The sequence below is a fragment of the Pelophylax lessonae genome, assembly GCF_965119305.1.
Source record: "Pelophylax lessonae genome assembly, chromosome: 13".
Classification (NCBI taxonomy): domain Eukaryota; kingdom Metazoa; phylum Chordata; class Amphibia; order Anura; family Ranidae; genus Pelophylax; species Pelophylax lessonae.
The window spans coordinates 43,690,741-43,716,632 of NC_138780.1; the positions used below are offsets into that span (position 1 = coordinate 43,690,741).

The 25,892-nt window shown below is 45.6% G+C and overlaps 1 protein-coding gene across 2 annotated transcripts in view; it reads right to left on the reverse strand.

Annotated features, from left to right (window-relative positions):
• Positions 1–25,892, reverse strand: part of LOC309569625 (NACHT, LRR and PYD domains-containing protein 3-like) — a 540,899-nt gene that overhangs the window by 424,972 nt on the left and 90,035 nt on the right. For both annotated transcript variants that reach the window (XM_082275519.1, XM_082275518.1), the window contains exon 3: positions 17,009–17,074. In XM_082275519.1, the coding sequence (XP_082131645.1) occupies positions 17,009–17,074 (66 nt within the window). The remainder of the gene's footprint in view (positions 1–17,008; positions 17,075–25,892) is intronic.

Here is a 25,892-nt window from a genome sequence, read left to right on the forward strand (position 1 = left end):
ATTTTGGCCTAAATATATGACAAAAATGTAATATATATTGGATATTTATTAACAGTCAAAGATGAAAATGTAAATTTTTCGCAAAATTTTCACTCTTTTTTTATTAATATTGCAAAAAATAAAAAGTGCAGAGGTGATCAAATACCACCAAAAGAAAGCTTTGTTTGTGGGAAAAAAGGATGTAAATTTTGTTTGGGTACAGCATTGCATGACCGCGCAATTGTTTGTTAAAGTCACGCAGTCAGTGGCGCCGCCCCCCCATCCATCAGTCCGGCCCCCTAATCTACATGCGGGGCGCCGGACACATGGAGTTCAATGGGCTTTTTTTTTCCATCACCTGATTAGAGCCAGAGGCTCTAATAGGCTTCAGGAAAGGGTGGACATGGGGCGCAGAGCAGTGTGCCCCGAGCCCACCCATTGTGTGACAATAGCGAATGAAAATTTGTCACATGGATCCTCCTCCTGGCCAACCAGGAAGCGGGTCCGATACGCGCTTCCTGATTGGCCGAAAGGCAAACCCCATGCCATTGGCTGGGGAGGAGGCGGGAGCCAGGAGAACTGAAGAGAACCCGCCATGCCGGGGAACTGAAGAGGCCGCGAGCCGCCGCTGCTGCCTGGGATCGGGGAACAGCTGCGACTGGGAAATGCTGTATTGGCTGAAGGAAGAGGAGATGTCACACCAAGAGCTCACCAGAGGCTGGCCATGTCATCACCCTTGTCGGTAAGAAGAGCAGGGCGAGGCAGGAGACAGACACAGAGCAGGGTGTGAGGTAAGTGCACTGGTCTCGCGTGGGGGGGCGCTTATGCTGGTCACTCTGCATTGAAAGGGGGCATGCTGGCATCTCTGCATTGATAGGGGGCATGCTGGCATCTCTGCATTGAAAGGGGGCATGCTGGCATCTCTGCATTGAAAGGGGGCATGATGGCATCTCTGCTTTGAAAGGGGGCATGCTGGCATCTCTGCTTTGAAAGGGGGCATGATGGCATCTCTGCACTGAAAGGGGGTATGCTGGCATCTCTGCATTGAAAGGGGGCATGATGGCATCTATGCATTGAAAGGGGGCATGCTGGCATCTCTGCATTGAAAGGGGGCATGATGGCATATCTGCATTGAAAGGGGCATGCTGGCATCTCTGCATTGAAAGGGGGCATGATGGCATCTCTGCATTGAAAGGGGGCATGATGGCATCTCTGCAATGAAAGGGGGCATGATGGCATCTCTGCATTGAAAGGGGGCATGATGGCATCTCTGCATTGAAAGGGGGCACGATGGCATCTCTGCATTGAAAGGGGGCACACTGGCATCTCTGCATTGAAAGGGGGCACGCTGGTCTCTGTGCATTGAAAGGGGGCACGCTGGTCTCTGTACATTGAAAGGGGGCACACTGGTCTCTGGGAATTGAAAAAGGGCACGCTATACCTTAATTACTGAAGGCCCCTTTCACACTTTTGTGACCTCAATGTCACACAATTTTTTACAGCGTTTTTTGCCGCAAAGCAATGCCTATTACATTTTTCTATTTGTGCCCCCCCCCCAAAAATTTTGAGCACCAGCCGCCACTGCACGCAGTGCCAAGTTGAAAAAAGTGGCCTGGTCATTGAGCAGCAAAATCTTCCGGGGCTAAAGTGGTTAAACTGTAACTACAAGAATATAGATGGAGAGACGTTACATAAACTCCTCCTTTTTAATGTGTCCTCAAGATTTTTCATCCTCTGCTCCCTCTGAGGATAGAATGAGTTCCAAGACTTTCCTTTTGTAGAAGTGGTCAAGGAGGATTGCCAACCAGTAATTGTTATGAGGCAGGTGGAAGCCTGTCGTGCAGAGAAGGCTTACCATTGCCGGTGGGCGGAGCTTGGTTTGAAACCCGAGGTGAGTAGCACAGGCTAACCTGAGGTGCGGGGTCTAAGCATCCACCGGTCTTCACCAGAGCCTCTGATGGTGAAGATGGATTTGGCTGCAGGTGAATACCAGGTCGCGGTCCCCAGGGTCGCCCCACCAGGGGGGAATCGGTCAAGGTCCGAAGGTGGATGAGCCGACAAGGAGAATCCAGAAGAGTAGTCAAAACGAGCCGGGATCAGGACAGGCAGCAAACAAGCGAAGTCAGGGACGAGCCAAAGGTCAACAGGTATCAGACAGAAAATCAACAGGAAGCAGGTTCAGAACACAGGAGAGCTGAAGACAACACAGCAAAGTGCAGTGCTGTGAGCTGTTCAAATAAGGCAGCATGTTTGCCAATTATTGCAATTAGTCTGCTCTAGGTTAACCCTTTAGGTTGCAGACTCATGAGAGCACATCAGTGTGCTCAGGAAGCGTTCCTACCAGTAATGATCCTTCTACTTGATGGCACAAATTCTTGGGTCTTTTTGCAGGCTTTGAAGAATAAGGGAGCCCATGCACTACACGTTTGTGGAGGCATGAGAAGCAGAGTCCTTGGGATCACTGAGGATTACACTATCTGGAACTGCCTCCTCCCATGCACGTACTACTCCCAAGGGTTCTGGGGACAGAAAACCATCTCTAAAGTTTGACATATGTCTTCCTCTGCTTCAATGAGTCCAAAACTGCCAGAATCCTCCTTCCCTCACCTTTTGTGTTTTATGTGGCAATGCAAGAATCATGTCTGCATAAAGCGGGCCTTGAGAGGAAAGGAAGTCCTCCTTTTCCTCCCGCTGCTCTGCCTTGAGTGCCCTGTCCATAATGCCATGCAGAGTCTGCTCCAGCAGGAACACAACAGGGATTGTGTCACTCATGCATGTATTGTCACGGCTCACCATTCTTGTTGCCTCCTCAAATGGTGATAGTACAGTGCATGCATCTTTTATCAGTAGCCATTGGCATAGAGAAAAAAAACAAGATGCCTTTCCTTGTGCTATACTCACACAGGTATTTGTTGACAGCCCTCTGTTGCATGTGCAGCCCCTGCAGCATTGCCAAAGTTGAGTTCCATCCGGTAGGAATGTCATAAATCAAGCAGGTTTCGGGTAGGGATAGACCGATATGGTTTTTTCAGGGCTGGTACCGATATTTTGGTCACAGTGTATCGGTATCAGCCGATATGGGCCAATATTTTGTACACTTAAAGTTTTGAAAAATAAAGACAATTTTGGACACAAATCTGGTACTGAACGTGTTAATTTTTGTTTAATGCTTAATGACTGGCTTGCTGGCACCCTGTGGTGGCTGGCTGGCACCCTGTGGTGGGTGGCTGGCTGGCACCCTGTGGTGGCTGGCTGGCACCCTGTGGTGGGTTGCTGGCTCTCTGGCACCCTGTGGTGGGTGGCTAGCTGGCTGGCACCCTGTGATGGGTGGCTTGCTTGCTGGCACCCTGTGGTGGGTGGCTGGCTGGCTGGCACCCTGTAGTGGGTGGCTGGCTTTCTGGCACTCTGTGGTGGGTGGCTGACTGGCACCCTGTGGTGGATGGCTGGCTGGCACCCTGTGGTAGGTGGGTCCCTGGCACAGGGGCTGTGGGTGGCTGGCTGGTACAGGGCCTGTGGGGGGCTGGCTGGTACAGGGCCTGTGCCTGGATGGTACAGGGCCTGTGGTTAGCTGTCTGTCTGGCACCCTGTGGTGGGTGGCTGGCTGTCTGGCACCCTGTGGTGGGTGGCTGGCTGGTACATGGCCTGTGGGTGACTGGCTGGCTCGCTGGTACATGTGCCTGTGGTTGGCTGGCTAGTACAGGGCCTGTGGATGTGGGTGGCTGTCTGGCAATGGGCTGCTGTGGGTGGGTGTATGGCTGTGATACACTCCCGCGAGACTAGTCCCGACTCCAGACGAGGCTGTCCAAGGCAAGGGAGGTGGCCTAAGAAGGCAGAATGACGTCACAAAAATATCAGCAATATTGGCCAGTTCCGGGCCGATACCGATATATCGGGGAAAGTGCATATCGCCCCCGATATATCGCCCTTGCCGATAATTGGTCTATCCCTAGTTTCGGGCATGTGGAATTCCTGCTGAATTTCATCCAACCAAACACTGGTTGTATATGAACGCCTGAAATAGCTACAGACTCTTCTCGCCTGCTTTAGAAGATCTTGCAACCCTGGGTACCTGTTTAAGAAACGCTGCACCACCACGTTCCAGGCATGACACGTGTCACATGTCCCTGTTAAAGAGCAGACAGGAGGTTAACTGGCATGGTGTGAACCACCTCTGGGCCTGCCCCTGCAGAGCTGAAAAAATCTCTGCTTTGGTATGGCTCCTGTCCCCTAGATAGACCAGCTGAAGCACTGCATGGCAGCTTTTAGCTTGACTCATTGAATAACCCCTTGAACGCTTAAAAGGACTGTGATTCATAGGACAATTTGGCAGAGGAGAGCATGGAGGAGGATGGAGAGGGTGAAGCTGACAAATCTTGTATCATCAACACAAGCTCTATGGTGATGTAGCGACAAAACCAGCTCGAGCACTGAGCCCTGTCTTGAATCCTTCCTAGTTTCAAGCTAGTTACCCAGTGTGCTGTAAATGAAATGCAGCATCCCTGACCATGCTTGCTGGTTGGCAGTAGTGTGGACCTTGCTGCTGACTGTCTTGCCCAACAATGCCACAACATTGCCTCCCATGTGATGGTACAGAATTGGAATGGCCTTAAATGCAAAGAAATAGCAACTGGAAATCTGCCATTGTGGTACAGCACATTCTACAAATTCACAGAAGGGGGCAGAATCCACCAGATGGAAAGGCAGGAGTTGCAAAGCCAGCAGCTTGGAGAAGCTGTCATTTAAACGCTGGACATATGGGTGGCAAAGACTGTATTTTTTATTTTACTACAGCAGCTGGGGCCGAGAAATTTGCCTACTATACTCCACAGCTGGTGGTGTGCAGCTGGCAGACATGCTGCAAGGACCTGTGACAGCCTTTGCTATAACATCACAATGGAGGCTGCTGATAGATCATGAGGTATCGTGGGGGTAGACCTGAAAGGTGAGAAGGAGAAGTATTGTGTCCCTTTAGTTTGGCTTTCAGGTGCTTTTGCCAACTGGCTGAGTGGTGGGAGGTTAAATGCCTTTTCAAGCATGGGGTACCCAAATAACTGGTGTTTTTGCCACGCTTGATCTGCTGTGGGAAATGAGCTGGGAGATAACAGCTCCACAATCTGATGGAATTGGGTGGCTGCTCTCTACTCTTCCATGATGGCTGCCTCTGGAGGACATCCTGCCTCATTGGGGTTATGCCTTACCCACTTTCCTCCTCTGCTCTATCTGGCACCCAAGTCCCAGTGACACACACACACACACACACACACACACACACACACACACTAAACAGCTCCATTACTAGTATAGTGTCTGAACAGATCAATATCTTTGATCTGATCAGAACTATACTAGCAGCCCCAATAGTTTAGTGTTTCCAAAATGCAGCGTTAGCAGGATCAGCCCGATACCTGCCAGCACCTGCGTTTAGCCCCTCCGCCTCCCCCCCCCCCCCGAGAAGTGCAGAATCAGCAGATTACTGTCCCTTCCAATACACAGCACACTAAACCACATCGTTGGCAGAGTCAGACCTGATTCACACTAGGTACCTATAGATTTATTGGTCAAAATGTCCAAACAGAGGTACACTAGGGAAGATGCCTACACGATGCTGAGCATGATCGATGAGAGCGATGGGGAAGCCTTACTGTCAGAATCAGGCTCAGTATTTGAACCTGTAGACAGCAGCAGAACCCTGACAGATAGCTCTGATGACAGAGTAGTGGTCCCTGCAAAGGTCAGGCGTACCCGACCCCTTTCTTCTTTTGCTGAGGTGCAACAACCACAGGGTTCTCGTATGCAGCAGAGTGTCGGTACAAGTGCTGCTAAACATTCTGGTGAACTGGCAAGCACCAGCGACCTAGTACATCCTGGTCATAGTCAAACCAGCACTGCAGTAACACTTGATGTGGCAAATCCCATAAGTACAGTTCAAGCTGGTGTAGTGGCTAGCACAAGTAGTGTCCCGCAGCCATCAAGAATTTGAAGACAGGCCCATAGAGCCCGAAGTGTCCTTCCTGATGCGCTTGCAAATCCTGATTGGGAGCCCACCACTTCTGCAGCGCCCGTACTTCCCCCATTTACTGGCCAACCCGGAATTCAGGTGGAAACAGCCAAATTTACTTTCCTTGATTCTTATGAGCTGTTTTTCACAGAAGATCTTTACAAATTTTTTGTGAACCAAAGCAATTTATATGCTGATCAATTCATTGCCGCAAATCAAAATTTGTCCCTTGCCAGAGAATTTGCATGGAAACGTATCACGGTTTCCAAATTTAAAACTTTTCTGGGCCTATACCTCCTCATGGGCATTACTAAAAAGAGTGAGCTGCAGTCATATTGGTCCACTGACCCAATTCACCATATGCCCGTGTTCTCTGGCCAGGACTAGATACGAGAAAATCATGCACTTCAGTGACAATGAACTTTGTCGTCCTCATGGTGACCCTGGATATGACCGGCTCCACAAAATTCGGCCCCTCGTAAACCACTTCAACCAGAAGTTTGCAGCCTTGTATACGGCCTTGTCTGCGTTGATGAGTTCCTGATTACATTTTCTGGCAGCCTGGCTTTCAAACAGTTTCTCCCCAGCAAGCGTGCCAGATATGGGGTCAAGATGTAGAAGCTCTGTGACAGGGCAACAGGCTATACAAGTAGTTTTATGGTTTACGAGGGAAAAGAGAGCAATGCGGAGCTCTCCCAACTACCCAGACTATATGGGGAGCAGTGGCAAGATTGTTTAGGACTTGGTGTCACGCTTATTCGGAAAGGGGTACCATTTATACATGGACAACTTTTATACAAGTGTGCCACTTTTTAGACACCTTTTTGATTTTGAAATTGGCGCATGTGACCCCGTGCTAACTAATCGCCGGGGCTTCCCCCAACTTAACGGAGGGAGTGAGCCTGCTTGAAGTCTGATAAATTGCTTGCAGTGAAGTAGAGGGACACACAAATTGTTTTTGTTCTGTCCTCCATTCACGCAGATACAACAGTCCAAATTGCAACGGTGACTGGTGTTGTTGATAAGCCCCTCTGTGTCCACGAATACAACCTTAACATGGGAGGGATTCACTATCCAGATGCAGTGAGCCGGCTGCACGAGAGGCATTTTCCAGATGTCCTCCCTAGTACCCCTACCCAAAGAACATCCCAAAGATGATGTCGTGTCTGCAGGAAATGCAGATTTAGGCGTGACACCTATTATTTTTGTCCCTCCTGTCCTGACCAATCGGGGACTGTTTCCGTCGCTACCACACACTATTAGAGTATTAGTATGGGGTACAGCATGGCACAGTCTAGGGCACACTTTTTCACACAGGGTCTTGAAACATGTTGGCTATCACATTTTAAGAGACACCAGCCTGGAACAGTTTTTTTACAGTTACAAAAAAATTGTAAAATAAATAAATAGAAATAAAAAAGCCAAAAACAGTTGCAATTCAATTTTTTTGTTCTTACTCAACTTTTCTATTTTTACTGTACTTTATAATATACTGTTATACTGTAATGTTTTACTGTTACTGTGTTTGTTAATCAGTGTTTGCTTTGCAGGTACGCCCATCAGCTGCAGCACTGATTTGTTTATTCTGACTGCAACAGTGCAACAGCGTTTGCTCTCACCCCCCCCCCCCTCCCACGTTTACACACAAAGGCAAACGCAAGCATTGGTCTGGTGTCATATGAAAACCGCAATTGTGCCATGCATGTGAGGTATTGCCACGGATGTCAGATCAAGGGCAGTAATTCTTGCAGTAGACCTCCTCTGTAAATCTAAAGTGATAACCTGTAAAGGCTTTTAAATGTGCGTAGTTTGTTGCTGCTGCACAGGCATGCTCCATTTTAAAGCATGTCATGTTTGGTATCTATGTGCTTGGCATAAGATCATCTTATATATTTTATCAAACAATTGGGCAATATATGGTGTATTTGTGTATTACATTTAAAAAAAAGTGTTTTTTTTTTTTCAAAAAAGTTGCGTTTGGAAAATAACTGCGCAAATACCATGTGACAAAAAACAGTTGCAACACCCACCATTTTGTTCTGTAGGGCTTCTGCTTTAAAAAAACATATAATATTTGGGGGTTCAAAGTAATTTTCTAGTAAAAAAAAAAAAAAAATTTTCATGTAAACAAAAAGTGTCAGAAAAGGCTTGGTGGTTAGAAGAGTGGGTCATGTGTGACATAAGCTTCTTATATTGGGCATAAAATGCCAGCACAGTTCAAACACCCTCCAAATTAACCCTTTTTCAAAAGTAGACACCCAAGCTATTTGCTGAGAGGCATGTTGAGTCCATGGAATATTTTATGTTTTGACACAAGTTTCAGGAAAATTTATTTTTTTTATTTTTTTTGTTTTACACAAAGTTGTCACTAAAACAGAAAATTGTTGTCAAATACTTACCGTAATTTTCCTTTCCTGATGGACTCCATGGCACCTTACGTGTGGGTTAGTCCTGCCTCCTCCTACCTCATAGGACCCTACTCCCATACATTTTTTCTCCGTGCCAGAGGCCGTGTTCCATAAATAGCCTACTCCAGCAGATGGGAGGGGACTCCAGCTGCCATGGAATCCATCAGGAAAGGAAAATTACGGTAAGTATTTGACAACAATTTTCTGTTTTCCTGACAGACTCCATGGCAGCTTACGTGTGGGAAATAACTAGCCAAACACACAAGGGGGGGAAACTGCTGGCCAAAAGAAATTTAATTTGCACCATCAACAGACAGTACTTGGAAACCAAAGTTAACAGAAGACAATGAAGCTGGCTCAAAACAAAAATGAGTCATGAAAGTGTTAATGGAAGTCCATGAAGCCGCCTTACATATTACTTCAGGGGCCACATGACAAGAAGCAGCACAGGACGTGGACATCCCTCTTGTCGAATTCGCGGTCACCGCTTCTGGAGGAGCCAAACCCTTAGCCTTATATGCCCATTGGATGGTCTGAACAATCCATGCCGCTATGGATCTTGAAGAGGCCCGCAAGCCCTTGTTCTTCCCGTGGAGGAGAACAAATAGATAATCTGAACGCCTGAAGGAAGCTGTTGCATCCAGGTACAGTCTCAGAATTGCACCCACATCTAATGGATCATCTGACGATTTGAATGTTGGAAGGACAATCTCCTGATTCTCGTGAGAAACAGAGACCACCTTGGGGTGTGATCCCAACATTGAGATAAGAACCACACGATCTGGAAAGAAGGTCAGGAATGGTTCTTTGCAACCCAGAGAACTAGTCTAGGAGACTCTTTTAGCCGAGGTGATGGCTACCAAGAAAGCCGATATCAGAGACAGATCTTTAACCACTTAAGCCCCGGAAGATTTTACCCCCTTCCTGACCAGGGCCTATTTTGCGATTCGGCACTGTGTGACTTTAACGGACAATTGCGCGGTCGTGCGACGCTGTACCTAAACAAATTTGACGTCCTTTTTTTCCCACAAACAGAGCTTTCTTTTGGTGGTATTTGATCACCTGTGCGATTTTTACTTTTTGCGCTATAAACAAAAAAAGAGCGTCAATTTGCAAAAATAACAATATTTTTCACATTTTTTACATGAAATTCCCCCCCAAAAAAATGTAAAAATCAAAATTTTTTTTACATTTTAGGCCAATTTGTTTTATGCTACATATGTTTTGTAAAAAAAAAATTGCAAAAAGCGTATTTTGATTGGTTTGCGCAAAAGTTATTGCGTTTACTAACTAAGGGAAAGATTTTTGTCATTTTTGTTGGTTTTTTTTAACGTGTAATGGCGGCGATCTGCGATTTTTTTTGCGCTACTGCGACATTGCGGCGCACAGATCGGACCCTTGACTGACATTTTTGACACCTTTGGGGTTACCAGTGACATTACTACAGTAATCAGTGCTATACATATGCACTGTTACTGTAAAATGACACTGGCAGTGAAGGGGTTAACTTTTTTTTGAGAGGGAGGGGTTATGTGTGTCCCTAGGGGTGTGATTCTAACTGTGATTGGCTGTGGCTTGAGGTGTAGGAACAGTGATCAATGGCCCTACATAGTAGAACCGTATGATCACTATTCATACACAGGGGAGAATGACAGGCGACTTGTTTACATTAGCCGCCTGCCTTTCTCCTGCTCTAACGGGGCGATCGCGAGTGACCTACGTCGCTTTGCCTGTGAGGGGCTGACTGCCGACGTAAATAGTCGTGCGGCGGTCAGCAAGCGGTTAATGGAGAGTTGCTCCGTGTGACTTCTGAAGTCAGAAAGGAAGTTCAAGACAAGTGGACGATCCCATTTAGGGAACCTTGGCTTCCTCTGTGGCCTGAGTCTGGACGCTCCCTGAAAGAATTGACGAGACACCCAAGAAGTTCCTGTGAAGGCCGAAATAGCAGAAACTTGCAAAGGCCTCCAGCCTTTCCCTCTCAAAAATCATGCCTTCAGGTGCAGATGAGCCGGGCATGGGTGTAGAGTTGCTCCCTGGGACGGAAGGTCCGGCCTGATTGGTAGAGCAACTGGATCCCGAAAACTGAGGAGCATCAACAGGGGAAACCATGGCCTGTTCGGCCAGTATGGAGCTATTGTTAGCACTTCCACATCTTCCATCCTGAGTCTCGCCAGGAGCCAGAGAATGACAGGAACTGGGGGAAAGGCAACTGCCCAATGCAGAGATGTATAGTAACTAAGTAGAACTACTTCACTACTGTACTTAAGTACCGAAAAGCGGTATCTGTACTTTCCTAGAGTAGAATTTTTTTCTCCTACTTCCACTTTTACTTCACTACATTTTTTTAATGATTTCAATACTTCTACTCCGATATTTTCTTTTTTTTTTGTGCTGCATAGTTACTTGTTACAATTATAAAAATTACCACTGCCAGAACAGTAGATGGCAGGGTTCATGAAGCTCAAAACGTGTATTATCAGCGCATACGAAAATAAAAGCTACTGTATGTATAAATAAAAGCTGCATTTGAAATAATAAAAAACAATATGATGTTCAAACTTTTGACTTCTTTCTTTAATAACTACATAACACAGTACTTGTACTTTTACTTTCAGTACTTGAGTAGCATTTTTTTTCCCAAAACTACTGGTACTTTTACTTTCAGTACTTGAGTAGCAAAATTAAAAAAAAACGACTTGCAATACTTAAGTAAAAAAAAATGTTGAATACTTTAGTACTTCTACTCAAGTCACTTTTTGATCGAGCACTTCCACTTTTACTCAAGTCACTTTTTGATCGAGCACTTGTACTTTTACTCAAGTATGGGTTTCAAGTACTTTATACAACTCTGGCCCTATGGAATCTCCACTGGTCTGTCAGAGCATCCGTCCCAAAGGCTTGGGGACAACGGAACCTCACATAATACTTCGGAAGCTTGTGATTGCATGGGGATGCAAATAGATCCACTTCCGGGCGAAATTGCAGAGAAGTTAGCCACTGGAAGACATCATTGTGAAGGCTCCATTTGTTGTTGTCCAAGCGGACTCTTGAGAGGAAGTCCGCTTGAACATTCCGTACCCCCGGAAGAAGCACTGCAGTGAGGTTGACCAGGTGTTTCTGGGCCCAATATAAGATTGGATCTACCTCCTTCAACAGGGAGCGACTGCGAGTGCCTCCTTGTCGCTTCGCGGTCGTATTGTCCATCCTCAGAATCACAGAAGTCCCTTCTATTAGGTGATGGAATGCTTTCAGAGCGCAGAACGTGGCTCGCAATTCTAGAAGGTTCAACACTACCCTGTGAGCTTGGAAATCCCAGCTGCCCTGGGCTATCTCCGTCTGACAGAGGGCACCCCATCCGGTGTTGCTGGCATCCATGGTAACTGTGATCCAAGAGATGGGAATGATGGAGTGGCAATTGAGGAGATTCCTGCTCTGCAGCCACCATGGAAGGCTCTACCACATTGATGATGTTATGCGAATGAGGTGATTTTGATTGCCTGGACGCCACTGATGGAGAAACCCCACTTGGAAAGGCCGCATTTTCCACTGTGCCCACTTCACCATTGGAGTCGTGGCTACCATGGTCCCAACCACTCTTAGACACTGGGATGCTCGAAGGTGAGTGGCCGTCATGGCTAGGTGTACCCTGTCCCTGACTACCGGGATCTTCTCGAGGGGCAAAGAAATTGTGCCTTGACTTGCGTCGAACTGAGCTCCCAGAAATATTAATGACTGGGTAGGCTCCAGATGACTCTTCTTTATGTTCAGTAACCAGCCAAACTCGCGAAGAGTGGCTATTACCTGAGACCTATGTACCAGAAGTTGTTCTCGGTCTTGTGATAGTAGGAGCAGATCGTCCAGATAATGGTGTAGACGGACGCCTTTGGTCCTGATCAAAGCTACCACTGCTAGTAAGACCTTTGAGAATACCTGCGGCGATGTAGTAAGCCCAAATGGGAGACAGAAAAACTGTAGATGATTCTGATCTACTGCGAATCGCAGGAACTTCTGGCAGTCTGCTGCCAGTGGCACATGGAAATAGGCATCCTTTAGGTCGATTGACACAAGCCAGTCTGTCGGTTGTATTGCTTGACGGATGGTAAATAGTGTCTCCATCTTGAATTTCTCCTTCTTGATAAAAGAGTTCAGGTGCGTGAGGTCTATGACCGGTCTCCAAGCACCGCTCTTTTTCAGAACTAAGAAGAGAGGGGAATATAGACCCTGGAACTTTTCGTTGGTTGGAACTGGAACCACTGTACCTTGAGCCACCAACAGATCTACTTAAGACAGAAGGACTTGTCTTTTCTCTTCTGACTGTGGCAATGAGGTTGGAATGAACCTCAGTCTGGGCGGACTGCAGAATTTCCAGGAATGGCCTGTTGATACTGTCTTGACGACCCAGAAGTCGTTTATCGAGGCTGCCCAGACATGTTGGAATAGTAGTAGCCAAGCCCCGACTTGCTCCGCCTAGGCAGGCACAACGTCAAAAAGACTTCGTGGCTTCCCGACCACCAGAGGACCCTCCTCTGGGTGCTTTCTGTCCTGAAGGCTGCTGTCTTCTCCAGTTCTTCTGGAATTGACGGCCAGGCTTAAATAGGCGAGCATCCCTTGCTCGATCAGCCCCTTGCCTGGGCTGAGACCTCTTCTGGTCCAGCAAACACCTACCCCGTCGGAAGGAACCCCGACTTACCATCTGTGGCATGGGAAATGGCGCTTTCCAACTTGTTGCCGAATAGGGAGGACCCCTCAAAAGGAATTCAGCACCGGGCCTGTTTTGACGCAGGATCGGCCAATCAAGGACGTAACCAAAGAGCCAGTTTTGCAGTGACAGATGAAAGCATTACCCTTGCCACAAGGTGGATCATGTCTAGGGAGGCCTCCCCCAAAAAAGCCACCGCCAGCCTCAGCTCATGTACTGGCAAATTCCTTGCGACTTCTTTCGACACGCTTCTAAGCGTTGTGTCCACACTGTCTGTCCACACCTCCAATGCTTTAAACAGGGCTGCGAGAGCCAATGCTGGCTTGCATGCCATTCCTGCTGACACATAGATGCGCTTGAAGTCTGAATCAATGCGTCTCTCAAGGCCATCTTTAAAGGTGACTGTATCTTCAAGCGGAAGGGTGACATGACGCACCAGACGCATCGGTGCTGCATCCACCAGAGGTGCTGACTCCAGGTGTTTAAGCTCTTCCGTTTTAAACGGGTACATTTTTTTTTAATTTGGAGAGTAGAGGGTTTTTTTTTTCTCTCTGTGCAGCCCCATTCGTCTGTAATGATTTTGCCGACCTCCCCTAACAGGGGAAAGAAAGGGCGTTACTTCTTGAGGTGCTTAAAATACCTCTTCTGTTTAGAGCGTGACTCTTGGCTCACCCCACTTCAGGGCTTCCTTCACAGCTTTGACCAAGGAGGGAACCATGGCAAAGTCAAAACCCGCACCAGGGTCGTCCGCTTCAAGCTCACCCTCAGAGTAGTCAGATGAGGAGTGACTGTGCTGGGAAGGCCCGGGGATATTAATATTTTCACCAGCCGGAGTACTCGCCATCCTGGGGGAGGAAGTTCCAGCACAAGCAGGATCCAAGGTTTTTAAGGATTCCTTAACTACTCGCCTGACCAGTGACTCCATATGCTGGTTTCTGTCTTCCCTTTCGTTTGCAGCATGTGCAAAACAGGGCTCACAGAGCGAATTTCCGTCAGGCACCTGTGCCCCACATCCCCAGTAGGATATTTTGTCAGAGTGGTGGTGTCCTGAAGTAGCTCCAGACTCTTTACCATGGTGCCTGGAGGACGAACCAATGGCGCCTGGAACTTGATGATGAATGCTGCGTTTGCGACCTGGGAGAATCTTGATCTTCACTGGCTGAGTGACGTCTTTCAGACCTAGAAGGGCTTTAGGAAAGAAAATAAAGACTCAACAGAAGATCAGAAAAACCCCAAACATTACAGGGAGAGGAATAAAACCAATCTTACCTGTAATGTAAGGGCTGGACACCAGGGGGCGGTGAGACATCCATATCACTTTAGGAAAACTGCAAGAGATCCATGAATGAGAGACATGCAAAAGCAGGCAGGAAGCCTATTCAGCATAATCACAGCCATCTCTCAATCTCTGATTCCTGCAGAGCATGGGGAAGCCGCTGGAAACACTGCTGATCAAACCCATAGATAGCTGAAACTGACAGCTATTTGCCGGAATGGCGTCAGCAATCCCCCCCCCCCCCACCTGTGCGAACCAAGCCTCGATTCAGATCGAGCCTGGAAGGCAACGCCACCCCCCCCCCCCCCACCTGTGCGAACCAAGCCTTGATTCAGATCAAGCCTGGAAAGCACCAGGAAGCAGTGGAGCGGAGGGGAAGGATACGGAATGGAACGCCGTGCGTCCCACAGCCGAACTAGACCCCAGGGAAAGACAAGTAACAAACAACAGGAGAATATACAAAAACAAACTGCTGCTATAGAATGTAAAGCAGGGTACATCACCACTTCCACGACCAGACCTTGGACCATACGGATACCACGGCTGCACACACGATGGGGCGTATTAATGGGCCTCCCGCTAATAGCTGGGATGATTGGCCATATGTCGCTTTGCCTGCCATTGGCCAGGTTTATAAGCTCTTTTGACAACTACTGACACCACGCCCGTGTCCTACCCCCCGAATAGCTAGGGCGTGCTGATCATCAAGGGGACACCACCGGATCCGACGTGCAGACCGCAAGGCCTGAATCGGGTATCTTCATGAGGTAAGATTTGACCATAATCCTTTCAGCAGGAGGACAAAAAAGGAACACGGCCTCTGGAACGGAGCAAAAATTTATGGGAGTAGGGTCCTATGAGGGAGGAGGCGGGACTAACCCACACGTAAACTGCCATGGAGTCTGTCAGGAAATGATATATTGCTCACACATGCCATGGGTATATGTGGAATGACTCCCCAAAATACATTCTGCTGCTTCTCCTGAGTACAGAGATAGCACATGTGTGAGATTTTTTGGCAGTCTAGCCGTGTACAGGACCCCAAAAACCAATCACCGCCTTCAGGATTTCTAAGGGTGGAAATTGTTGATTTCACTCCTCACTACTGATCACAGTTTCGGAGGCAATGAAATGGCAAGACCGCACAACCCCCTGTCCCCAAATGACCCCTTTTCTGAAAGTAAACACCCTAAGCTATTTGCTGAGAGACATTTTGAGTAAGTAAGAGTAAATGAGAAAGTAAAAGCTGCGTAAATTTCAGTAAATACACCATAGTTTGTAGACGCTATAACTTTTGTGCAAACCAATAAATATACGCTTAATGAGATTTTTTTTTATCAAAGACATGTAGCTAAATACATTTTGGCCTAAATGTGTGACAAAAATTGAGTTTATTAGATATTTTTTATAAGAAAAATTAGAAATTGTAATTTTTTTCTCAAAATATTCAGTATTTTTCATTTATATCACAAAAAATAAAAACCACAGAGGTGATCAAATACCACCAAAAGAAAGCTCTATTTGTGGGGAAAAAAAGGACATAAATTTTGTTTGGGTACAGCATAGCATGCCCGCGCAATTGTCAATTAAACTCACGCAGTGCCAAATTTAAAAAAATGGCCTGGTCATTAGGGGGTAAATCCTTCCAGTCCAGAAGTAGTTAAAGAGGACCTATTTCTATTACAAGGGATGTTTACATATCTTGTAATAGGAATAAAAGTGATAAAAACATGTTTTAGAGGGACAGTGTAAAAATAAAAAATAAAAGGTAAAATAAATAAAAAATAAATAAAAATTGAAAGCGCCCCGTCCCTCTGAGCTCACGTGCAGAAGCGAATGCATACTCAAGTCATGTCCACATATGTGAGGTATCGCCACAATTGTTAGAGCGAAAGCAATAAATCTAGCCCTAGACCTCCTCTGTCTAAAGTTCTAAAGCGTTGTCTATGGAGAGTTTTAAGGAACCAATGTTTGTCGCCATTCCACGAGCGTAAGCAATTTTGAAGCATTACTAGTTGAGTATCTATTTACTCGGTGTAACATTATCTTTCACATTATAGAAAGAAATTAGGCTAACTTTACTGTTTTGTTTTTTTTTAAATGCGGTGAAATGTATTTTTTCCAAATAAAATTGCGTATGAAAGACCGTTGTGCAAATACGGCGTGATAAAAAATATTGCAATGACCGCCATTTTATTCTCCAGAGTCTTTGCTAAAAAAATATATATAATGTTTGGGGGTTCTAAGTGATTTTCTAGCAAAAAATACTGATTTTAACTTGTAAACAACAAGTGTCAGAAATAGACCTGTTCCTTAAGTGGTTAAAGGGCAATACAGTTGTCCATTGGTAAGAAGTAAGAACACATTCTTTAGATCCATTTCATGTTAATGATCTTCTAGACTTGGAATAAAATGGAATACAATTTAGTGTTCAAGAATTCTGAACCTGGTAACAGAAGACAGACCCAGATCCAGTACAATCTGTCTATATAGATTATCATTATTATCATCATTATTATTTGTAAATATTCAGATCTAGAAGCACTCAGTGGAGTGGATGGTACAAATTAATTATAAATATTCCACCACCATCTCCGCACCTTACACAAAGTGAGTCATGTGATAGATACACTACGGGTTTTATTTACCTCTCAGCTCCGGAGTCAGGGAGTGTCCGAGTTCATCCAGCAGAATCTGACCCACCAGACCCTCACCTATAGAGAGGAATATAAGATGATGGGTCCGAGTCATGTATGATTGAAGCTGACCTTTCACATACACCAAACTATACATTACAATTATGTCCAAGCAGGATAATATATATAATCTATAGCTATAGCAGCAGAATAAATCTAATCTATATATCTGTGTTACATTTAACCTGTCAGAGTAAAGTTCTCCATATTCAGACCATATATGCATATTCAGAAGTGATCTGATTAGGACTGTGCTCTGAATGAGTGTATGGAATATATATCAATGAAATACAAGACATATTATATCTTAAAGTGTATTATCCCTTCCACTATTACAGCTGTTTTCTCAAGTCATCTTCCAGAGCAGCATCTGAGAGATGGGGCTTCTCCTACCTGCAAACAGGAAAAACATTTGTCCACCATTATAAAAAGTTCACTCCTACCTGCATGCCTGAGTTCTAGTGTTTCCACCGGACCAACAGGAGCTGCAAGCAGTTTGCAATTGGAGGCCCTCCAGGGGGTCACTCCATCCTTTTTGCCCAAGGTTTCACCCTCGCTGGGGGTAAGCAACCGTCCCCCCATCTGGAAGCATTGGTACGATAGCACCCTGAGTGTCTCTCCCTCATTGCTGCAGGGCCAGGAGGCAGAGGGGCGTCTGCTTTCTTTTTACCCCAGGCTCTGGCTCCTGGCTGCTGTGTTTGTTCTGGAGCACAGGGTGAACCAAGGTTTGGTGTCTTGCTCCTCGGTTGCAGTGACATCATCACTTCCAGATGCACCTCTGACTGGCGCCATGTTGGTGGAGGTATAAGAGGATGTGTGGTACACCACACTTCCACTTGCATCACTCCAGGTGCACTCTGATTGGTTGCAGCTAGTAACATTACTTCCAGTTTCACAAGGCAGCATTTTTTTAAACCAGGAACATGCATCTTTAATCTCACTGGAGCCAGGCACTTTATGCAGCAGGAGGACAGAGCACACTTCCAGCCGGTATGTGTCCACCCATACTACTGACAGGGCAGCTGGAGGGGCCGGAGCAGGGACAGGAAAGCTTTAAGGAGCATATGTTGGATGCTCACTTGAAGCTGAAAAGTAGAGGAGAGAGACGCTCAGGTGTATGTTCCGAACCCGGTGCTGGTCAGATCCGCCGTCCAGGAGTATGAGAAATCCAAATGTGAGACCGCACTCAGGGTGTTATGATGAAATCAAAGGTTTCTTTATTCCTCAAAATAAAGTAGACAGACAGTGTACAAAACAGACGTGTCCGGTTGACGCGTTTCACGTCATTGTTAGTCGCTTACTCATAACCACACTGTGAGATCGCAGAGATCGGCAAGTATTTGTAGGTGGACAAACCAACAGGAACAGGGTGGTGTAATCACACACATCCTGAACCACTTAAGTTGATGAAGAATGGATGAAAGCCGAGCTGTCTGCGGTATCACAGTGAAGACAATTAGTGACACATAGAATCCCGCTAGGGGAAACAATATACAATTGTGAAGAAAACATATATAAAAGATTGATAAAATCACTTGTGCATACTGGAATATCATAAAAACAGGCTATGGGAATGAAAACATGAAACCACATATATATGTGTAAATGCAAAAATACTCCTTGGATCCAAAAATCCAACCAAACACATATGTGTAACAAAATGTAATAAAGAGTTGAAGTTAAATGTGCTTTACTGGATGTGATATAAAAGTGTAATCACCATCTGTGTGGATGTGTGTAATTATTTATATATAAAAATAATATTGATAATAATAATAATGATAGTGAAAATGATAGTGAAAATCAATTTATAAAATTAATAAATAAAGTAGTTGGGGAGAGGATATGGGTATGAAACGTCTGTGAAAATTCATAATAAATGTGAATGTGAAAAAAAACAAGCGAAAAAAGAGGGCTGAAGCAAGGAGAAATTTGCAAAGATCCAAGAAAGAGCCTGTGTGTATATGTTCCATATATGCAATATGTCAAAAATTTGGGATCGATCTCAAGTCAAAAGTATATAATATCGATATTGGCGCCATGTATGTGAAATAAACACCTTCATGAAGAGTGGAAAATGCATGCAAGTATGCAAAATTTTACTATATGCAATAGGCCAATGTAATCGCTCATATACCTAAAATTGCACAATGTGTATCCCATAAATTCATGGCATCAAGAAGCTAATTTATATCCGAATGAGATCGGTGCCAAGGAAAAAAGCCCCCTACTTGACTTTAAATTGAAGCAGTACTATAAGCAACAAAACTGGCTGGCAGTGTGAAAAAAATATGTATAAAAGGCTAATAGCGCAAATATTCACATGAAAGCCAGTTCACAGACAGGCATAAAGATAAATGCAAAAAGGCACATTGGCCCCCAATAGATGTTTATAGCTATTGAATAGTAAAGTGACTTAGTGCAAAGAGGAGAAAGACATGATGCACCTTAAATGTGATGACATACACGGACAAATCGATATCTGGCAACATCAGTGCGATAAAGTCAACACCAAACATGTGATGAAGACTATTTAATATTTATAATAATGGGTGAATTAATTAGTTATAGACCCGACCAATGTAAAGTGTTGAATGAAAATCGCTCCCAGATGTATCCATTAAAATTGGACAAATATTGGAAAAAGACTTAAGAGACGTGGTAAAGGATTGTTGAATGTCACAACATTAAATGTTTGAAAAAAGAATCTCTAGATACCAAAAGTAATGTTACCCTTGTGCAGAAGAGGTGGAATATATCTATTTAGAAGGGGAAGTCACTCATAGAAATGGGTGACATCCCATTCCCAGTTAAGGCCCTGGGGCATGCGTGTATGGAGTCTAAAAATCCATGAGACCTCTTTCTTGCAAAGCAATCGAAACACATCGCCACCTCTGGAAGGTCTGATAATGTGATCTATAACTTAGACTCGTACCAGGGAGGTGTCGCCTCCATGTGCACTATTAAATGTTGTGCTACGTTTGTGGACTTGAGTGTTCGTATATCGCTAAGGTGCTCTCTAAAGCGTTCTTTAAGTTTGCGGGTGGTCCTGCCTACGTATTGTATGGAGCACGCTTTGCACGTAATAAGGTAAATTAAATACTGGGTGTAACAATTAAAGAATTTGTGTATATTATATGTTATGTTGTTGTGGGAAGAGATAAACTTATCTCTCTGGATAACATGAGGACAGGTGACACAATCTGTCATACCGCATTTGTAGTTGCCCTTACAATGTAACCAGGTCGTAGATGTAATTTGTTTTTTAGATGTATAAAGACTGGGTGACAGAGAGTTCCCTAAAATGATGGCTCTTTTAGCCACTATACTGACTCCATCGTTCAAAATATTGGCACAAATGTCATCTGAATTCAAGATTGGTAAATGTTTTTGAATTATCGTTTTAACTTTTTGGAATTCTAAGCTGTAAGGTAAAGACAATGTGACAGACGGAAACGATTTCATCGTATGTGAACGTTTATACATGTTTTTGTCAATGTTCTTGTTTCTATGTCTGTATTTATTTGTATTTTTGTTATGGTTACCGTGTCATAATTGCTACCACTGGCAATATTATCATCTGTGTTTGAGCATTCGCGTGAACCCCCTAAAGATAGGAGGTTCACACGATCCCTGTTGAGGGCTAGGGAATAAGCTCTGTGAAGCATCCATTTTGGATATCCTCTCACAAGGAAACGGGAATATAATAAAGAGGCTTCCTGTTTAAAGTCGGACACATTGCTCACCTGAAGCTGACCATGTCTGATGCTGCATCGTCCTGCCCTGCAGAGCCTGTGAGCAAAGACTGCTCCAAGGTAAACCAGAGCATGCTGAAGCCACCCCTGCTCTTACCAAACCACTATGCAGTTAATGCTATTAAGTGGTAGCAGCAATGTCATAAGGATAAGACCAGCGGCGTGCATTCCCCTCTTACATAGTAGTTGAGGTTGAATAAAAACAATAGTCCATCCAGTTCAACCTGTGTAGGTGTGTGTAGACGTATTTATTTACCATACCCCTGAATGTTTTGATCTTGGAGATGTATGTGCAAGAGTCTTTTAAAGTAGCCATACCCCCCGCAGATACTACCATTTGTGGAAGCGAGTTCCACAATCTTATTGCCCTTACTGTAAAAAACCCTTTTCATAGCCTGAGGTTAAATCGCTTCTCCTCTACTCGCATTGAATGGCCTCGTGTTCTCTTGCACTCCTTGCGACTGAATAGTTTTTTTTCAATGCTGAGATCACCGTTGAGGTATTTGTAAATCATTATCATGTCCCTTCTCAGGCGTCTCTTCTCTAGTGAGAATAAATCGAGAGCTTGTAAATGCTCCTCATAATTTAGGTCCTCCAATCCCCTAATTAGCCTAGTGTCATGGACTTGCAATAGAGTTTGGCAAGCTTACCTGTCCCTTCATGTCTGTATTAGAGGTCAGACTGCACTTCTGGTTCCTTTTTATCACCTCTCCTTCCTGTTCCTGCCCCACCCAGGTCATCACAGGAAGTCTATATTAACCAGTGCACTGCAGGTCTGCCTTGCTGTTCAACAGTGTTTGGTTACTGTTTCCTGTTTGCCGTGTGCTTGATCTACTTTTCTGTGTACCGACTTTGGCTTGTCTCTGACTATTCCTGTTTGCCTGTTACCCTGAACTCTGGCCTGTCCCTTGGTTACCCTTGTCTGCCTGTTACCCCGACCTCGGCTTACCCTTCACCATTCCGTGTATCCTGAGTGGCTGCTTCCCTTCTCTCCCTATGGAGCGTGACCTGGGGGACCCCAGGGGCCGCGACCTGGGCCCAGCTGCAGCCAAGTCCATCCTCACCACTAGAGGCTCTGGTGAACACCTGCTGGGTCTTAGACTCCACGCCCTGGGGAATCTTGGGTTCACGTTCCGGTCCGTCCACAGCAGTCTGCTATTGGGTTCACTACCTTGCGCTGCGCCCCTGCCTCCAACAGGATGCAGTTGTCACTACATTGTATTGGGCCTTCCTTGGCTAAAGCGCCACTCTCCCCATGTGGACTGAGTCTCTGGGCAGATCCTGGCTTGGGGCCCCTCATGTCTCTCGTCATGCCTTTCCAAGATGACTCCAAAGGAGAGATTTCCGGTTGCTACCACATCGGTATCTTCTGACCTTTCCGCTGCATACAGCGATTACCGGGATGCGTTTTGTAAGAAATCAGATGAGGTGATTCTTCCCCACAGGTCCTTTGACACTTTGGACAAGGATTCCACTCCTGAACCTGAGCCGATTGCCCCAACTTCATGCATTGTTGCCCATTTTACCACCCTGGACTCAAAAATTCCTCCTGGTAAGACCCTTGTCCCCTCTGAGCTAAGATTCTCCGTTGGGGACATGATTACAAGGTGGCGGGCCACGCGGGTTTTCTCCGGTCCTTCTTGCTCATCAGCCAACACTACTGGTGGCCTAATCTCCGCTTGGAGGTCCAAGACTATGTCAAGGCTTGTCATGTCTGTGCTCAGTCTCAATCCTCCACACAAGCTCCTGCTGGTCTCCTCATGCCTTTGCCCATTCCTAAGGAATACAAGGTCAGTCAAGTTCTGGATTCCCGATTCTGTAGAGGCGTTCTTCAGTACCTTGTTCATTGGAAAGGCTTTGGTCCTGAGGAGAGGTCTTGGGTTCCTGCATCGGAGGTCTTTGCACCTCGTCTGTTAAAAAGGCTTCATCTGAAGTTTCCCTCTAAACCCGGGCCCAGGCAGTGTAGGCGGAGGCCTCGTAAGGGGGGGGGGGTACTGTCATGGAATTGCAATAGAGTTTGGCAAGCTTACCTGTCCCTTCATGTCTGTATTAGAGATCAGACTGCACTTCTGGTTCCTTTTTATTACCTCTCCTTCCTGTTCCTGCCCCACCCAGGTCATCACAGGAAGTCTATATTAACCAGTGCACTGCAGGTCTGCCTTGCTGTTCAACAGTGTTTGGTTCCTGTTTCCTGTTTGCCATGTGGTTGATCTACTTTTCTGTGTAAAGAACTTTGGCTTGTCTCTGACTTTTTCTGTCTGCCTGTTACCCTGACCTTTGGCCTGTCCCTTGGTTAGCCTTGTCTGCCTGTTACCCCGACCTCGGCTTACCCTTCACCATTCCGTGTGTCCTGAGTGGCTGCTTCCCTTCTCTCCCTATGGAGCGTGACCTGGGGGACTCCACGGGCCGCGACCTGGGCCCAGCTGCAGCCAAGTCCATCCTCACCACTAGAGGCTCTGGTGAACACCTGCTGGGTCTTAGACTCCGCGCGCTGGGGAATCTTGGGTTCACGTTCCGGTCCATCCGCAGCAGTCTGCTATTGGGTTCACTACCTTGTGCTGCGCCCCTGCCTCCAACAGGGTGCAGTTGTCAGCTGGCCACAGGTGACCTGACACCTAGTTGCCCTTCTTTGGACTCTTTCCAGTTCCAGCACATCCTTTCTGAGGACTGGTGACCAGAACTGGGCAGAATACTCCATGTGTGGCTGGACTAGAGTTTTATAAAGTGGTAGGATTATAGATTTATCTCTGGAATATATCCCCTTCCTTAAGCATGCCAATATTCTGCCAGCTTTGGCAGCTGCACCTTGACATATCATGCTATTGCTTAGTCTATCTTCTACTAAGACTCCCAGATCTTTCTCCATTCTTGATTCCAGAGGTTCCCCCCTAACGCGTATTTTGCGTTTATGTTGTTAGTCCCCAAGTGCAATACTTTACACTTCTCCACATTAAACCTCATTTGCCACGTAATTGCCCCCTGGTTATTTTGTTCAGGTCATTCTGTAAGATTTCTGCATCACGATGTGAAGTTATTGCCCTGCTTAATTTTGTGTCATCTGCAAAAACTGAGATTGAGCTAACAATTCTGTCCTCGATGCTATTTATGAATGGATTGAACAAAATTGGTCCCAGGACTGAGCCTCTTAGAATGTTAACAGATTTGTCTGACAAGAACATCCTTTTGAAAACCCGTGCAGATTACTGCTGATGATACTGTTGACTTTAGCAAATTCTTGGATATAGTCCCTTATCATCCCTTCCAGTAATTTACATATTATTGACGTCAGGCTGACCGGCCTATAATTGCCTGGGATATGCTTCTGCCCTTTTTTGAATATTGGTATCACGTTAGCTTTCCTCCAGTCACCTGGTACAGTTCCTTTTAAAAAACTATCTGCAAAGATCAGGAACAGTGGTCTAGATATAACCTTACTGAGTTCTTTGAGTACTCTTGGATGCACGCCATCCGATCCTGGTCATTTATTTGTGTTAATATTATCAAGCCTTTTCATGATTTCACCTTCTGTTAGCCATAGCGGCAAGTCCTGTGAAGTACTGCTAACCATACAGTCATTCTAAGTATTAGGGATGATCGAACGGTTCGGGTCGACCATCGGTTCGACCCGAACATAGGCTGTTCGAGGTTCGGCCGAATTTAGAACTTTTTGCTGAAAAAGTTCGGAATTCGGAAACCAGAACCGACCAAAATGCAATGGGACAGGAAATGGGCTTTAAAAGCCAGTGATTGGACCAGAACCATCAGTAAAAGCCAATTGAGGGGGCAGGAGAATGCTAGGAATGTGATTGGAGTGACTAGGGGGTCCATAGTCCAATCATTAGTGAATACACCCCCCAGTATATAAGATAGCCCCCACCAAATTCCTAGCATTGTTATACAGGGACATGGAAGAGAGTGGAAGCAGTTCTGTTACTTCTGCTTCAAAGTGTCATTTAGCAATTTTTAGTGTGAGGAAAGGGATATCTAGTGTAGTTAGGGTGCTATTTTCCATTATAGTTAGCTTTAATTATTCAGTTTCTGTAGGGAAAGTGTTAAGTGTAAGGGGACCGTAGTGTAGTGTAGGGTTAACTGACTCTGACTGCTATGGCAGGGTGACAAAACCCTTCCATATCAGGGTGACCGCTATAGAGAAAAGATTGTTTCTCTTATGTCACTTTCAGAGCACTGATATGGCTTCTCACCGGTCAGCCTGCTTTTTGGCTGCAGGCGTTTATAGGTATTTTTTGAGGACATGTTTGGAGTCAGGCATGACATCTGAACATGTGTATAGGGGGTATATATACACACACATGTCTGTATATATACACCTGCACATATATAGGTGTGAAAGGAGCAGAACACTATACTTGCGCTAATTAAATAATTAACACCAAAATGGCTCCGCTCCTATCACACCTATGTGTAAGTGTAAAATACATATAAGTGTGTGTGTATATATTGTGACAGGAAGTCAGGTAAATCTGTGGATGTAGTCACAGACAGGAGATACATTTCCACCTGGTTTAGAAAGTTCACCAATTACTATAGGGTGTCGGCTGCAGAGCTAGCCAGGAGGACGTTGAACAGACTTCAGCTGTTCAGAATGAGGAAATGAAGGCCTCTATAATTTGTCCAGAGGAAGTCTAAGGATTGTTGCCTCCTGACGCTGTGAAGCTGGGTAGAGGAGGACAGTCAGATGAATACCCCCTGAAGCTGTGTGAGCATGGGGAAGACCTCCTGGAGCGATGTGCGCTGAGGAGGGTAAAAAGTGAGAAGACCTCCTGGAGCGATGTGCGCTGAGGAGGGTAACAAGTGTGAAGACTACTCAAGGATCGTTTCTATGTGAAAAGAAACCAATGGACATTTCCTGTGTGAAGGGGGAATTAACTAAGTGTGAAGACTTCTCAAGGTGAGAAAATGAACTACTTCTATGTGGAAGAAATAAATGAACTGTTTGCTATGTGAAGAGGACAAGGGACATGTTCAATGGACATTTGTTATGTGAAGAGAAAATAAATGGACTAATGAGTGTCTGCTGTAGGATCAGCAAAGTTTGCCCAACAGTAGGTTGGAGACAGACT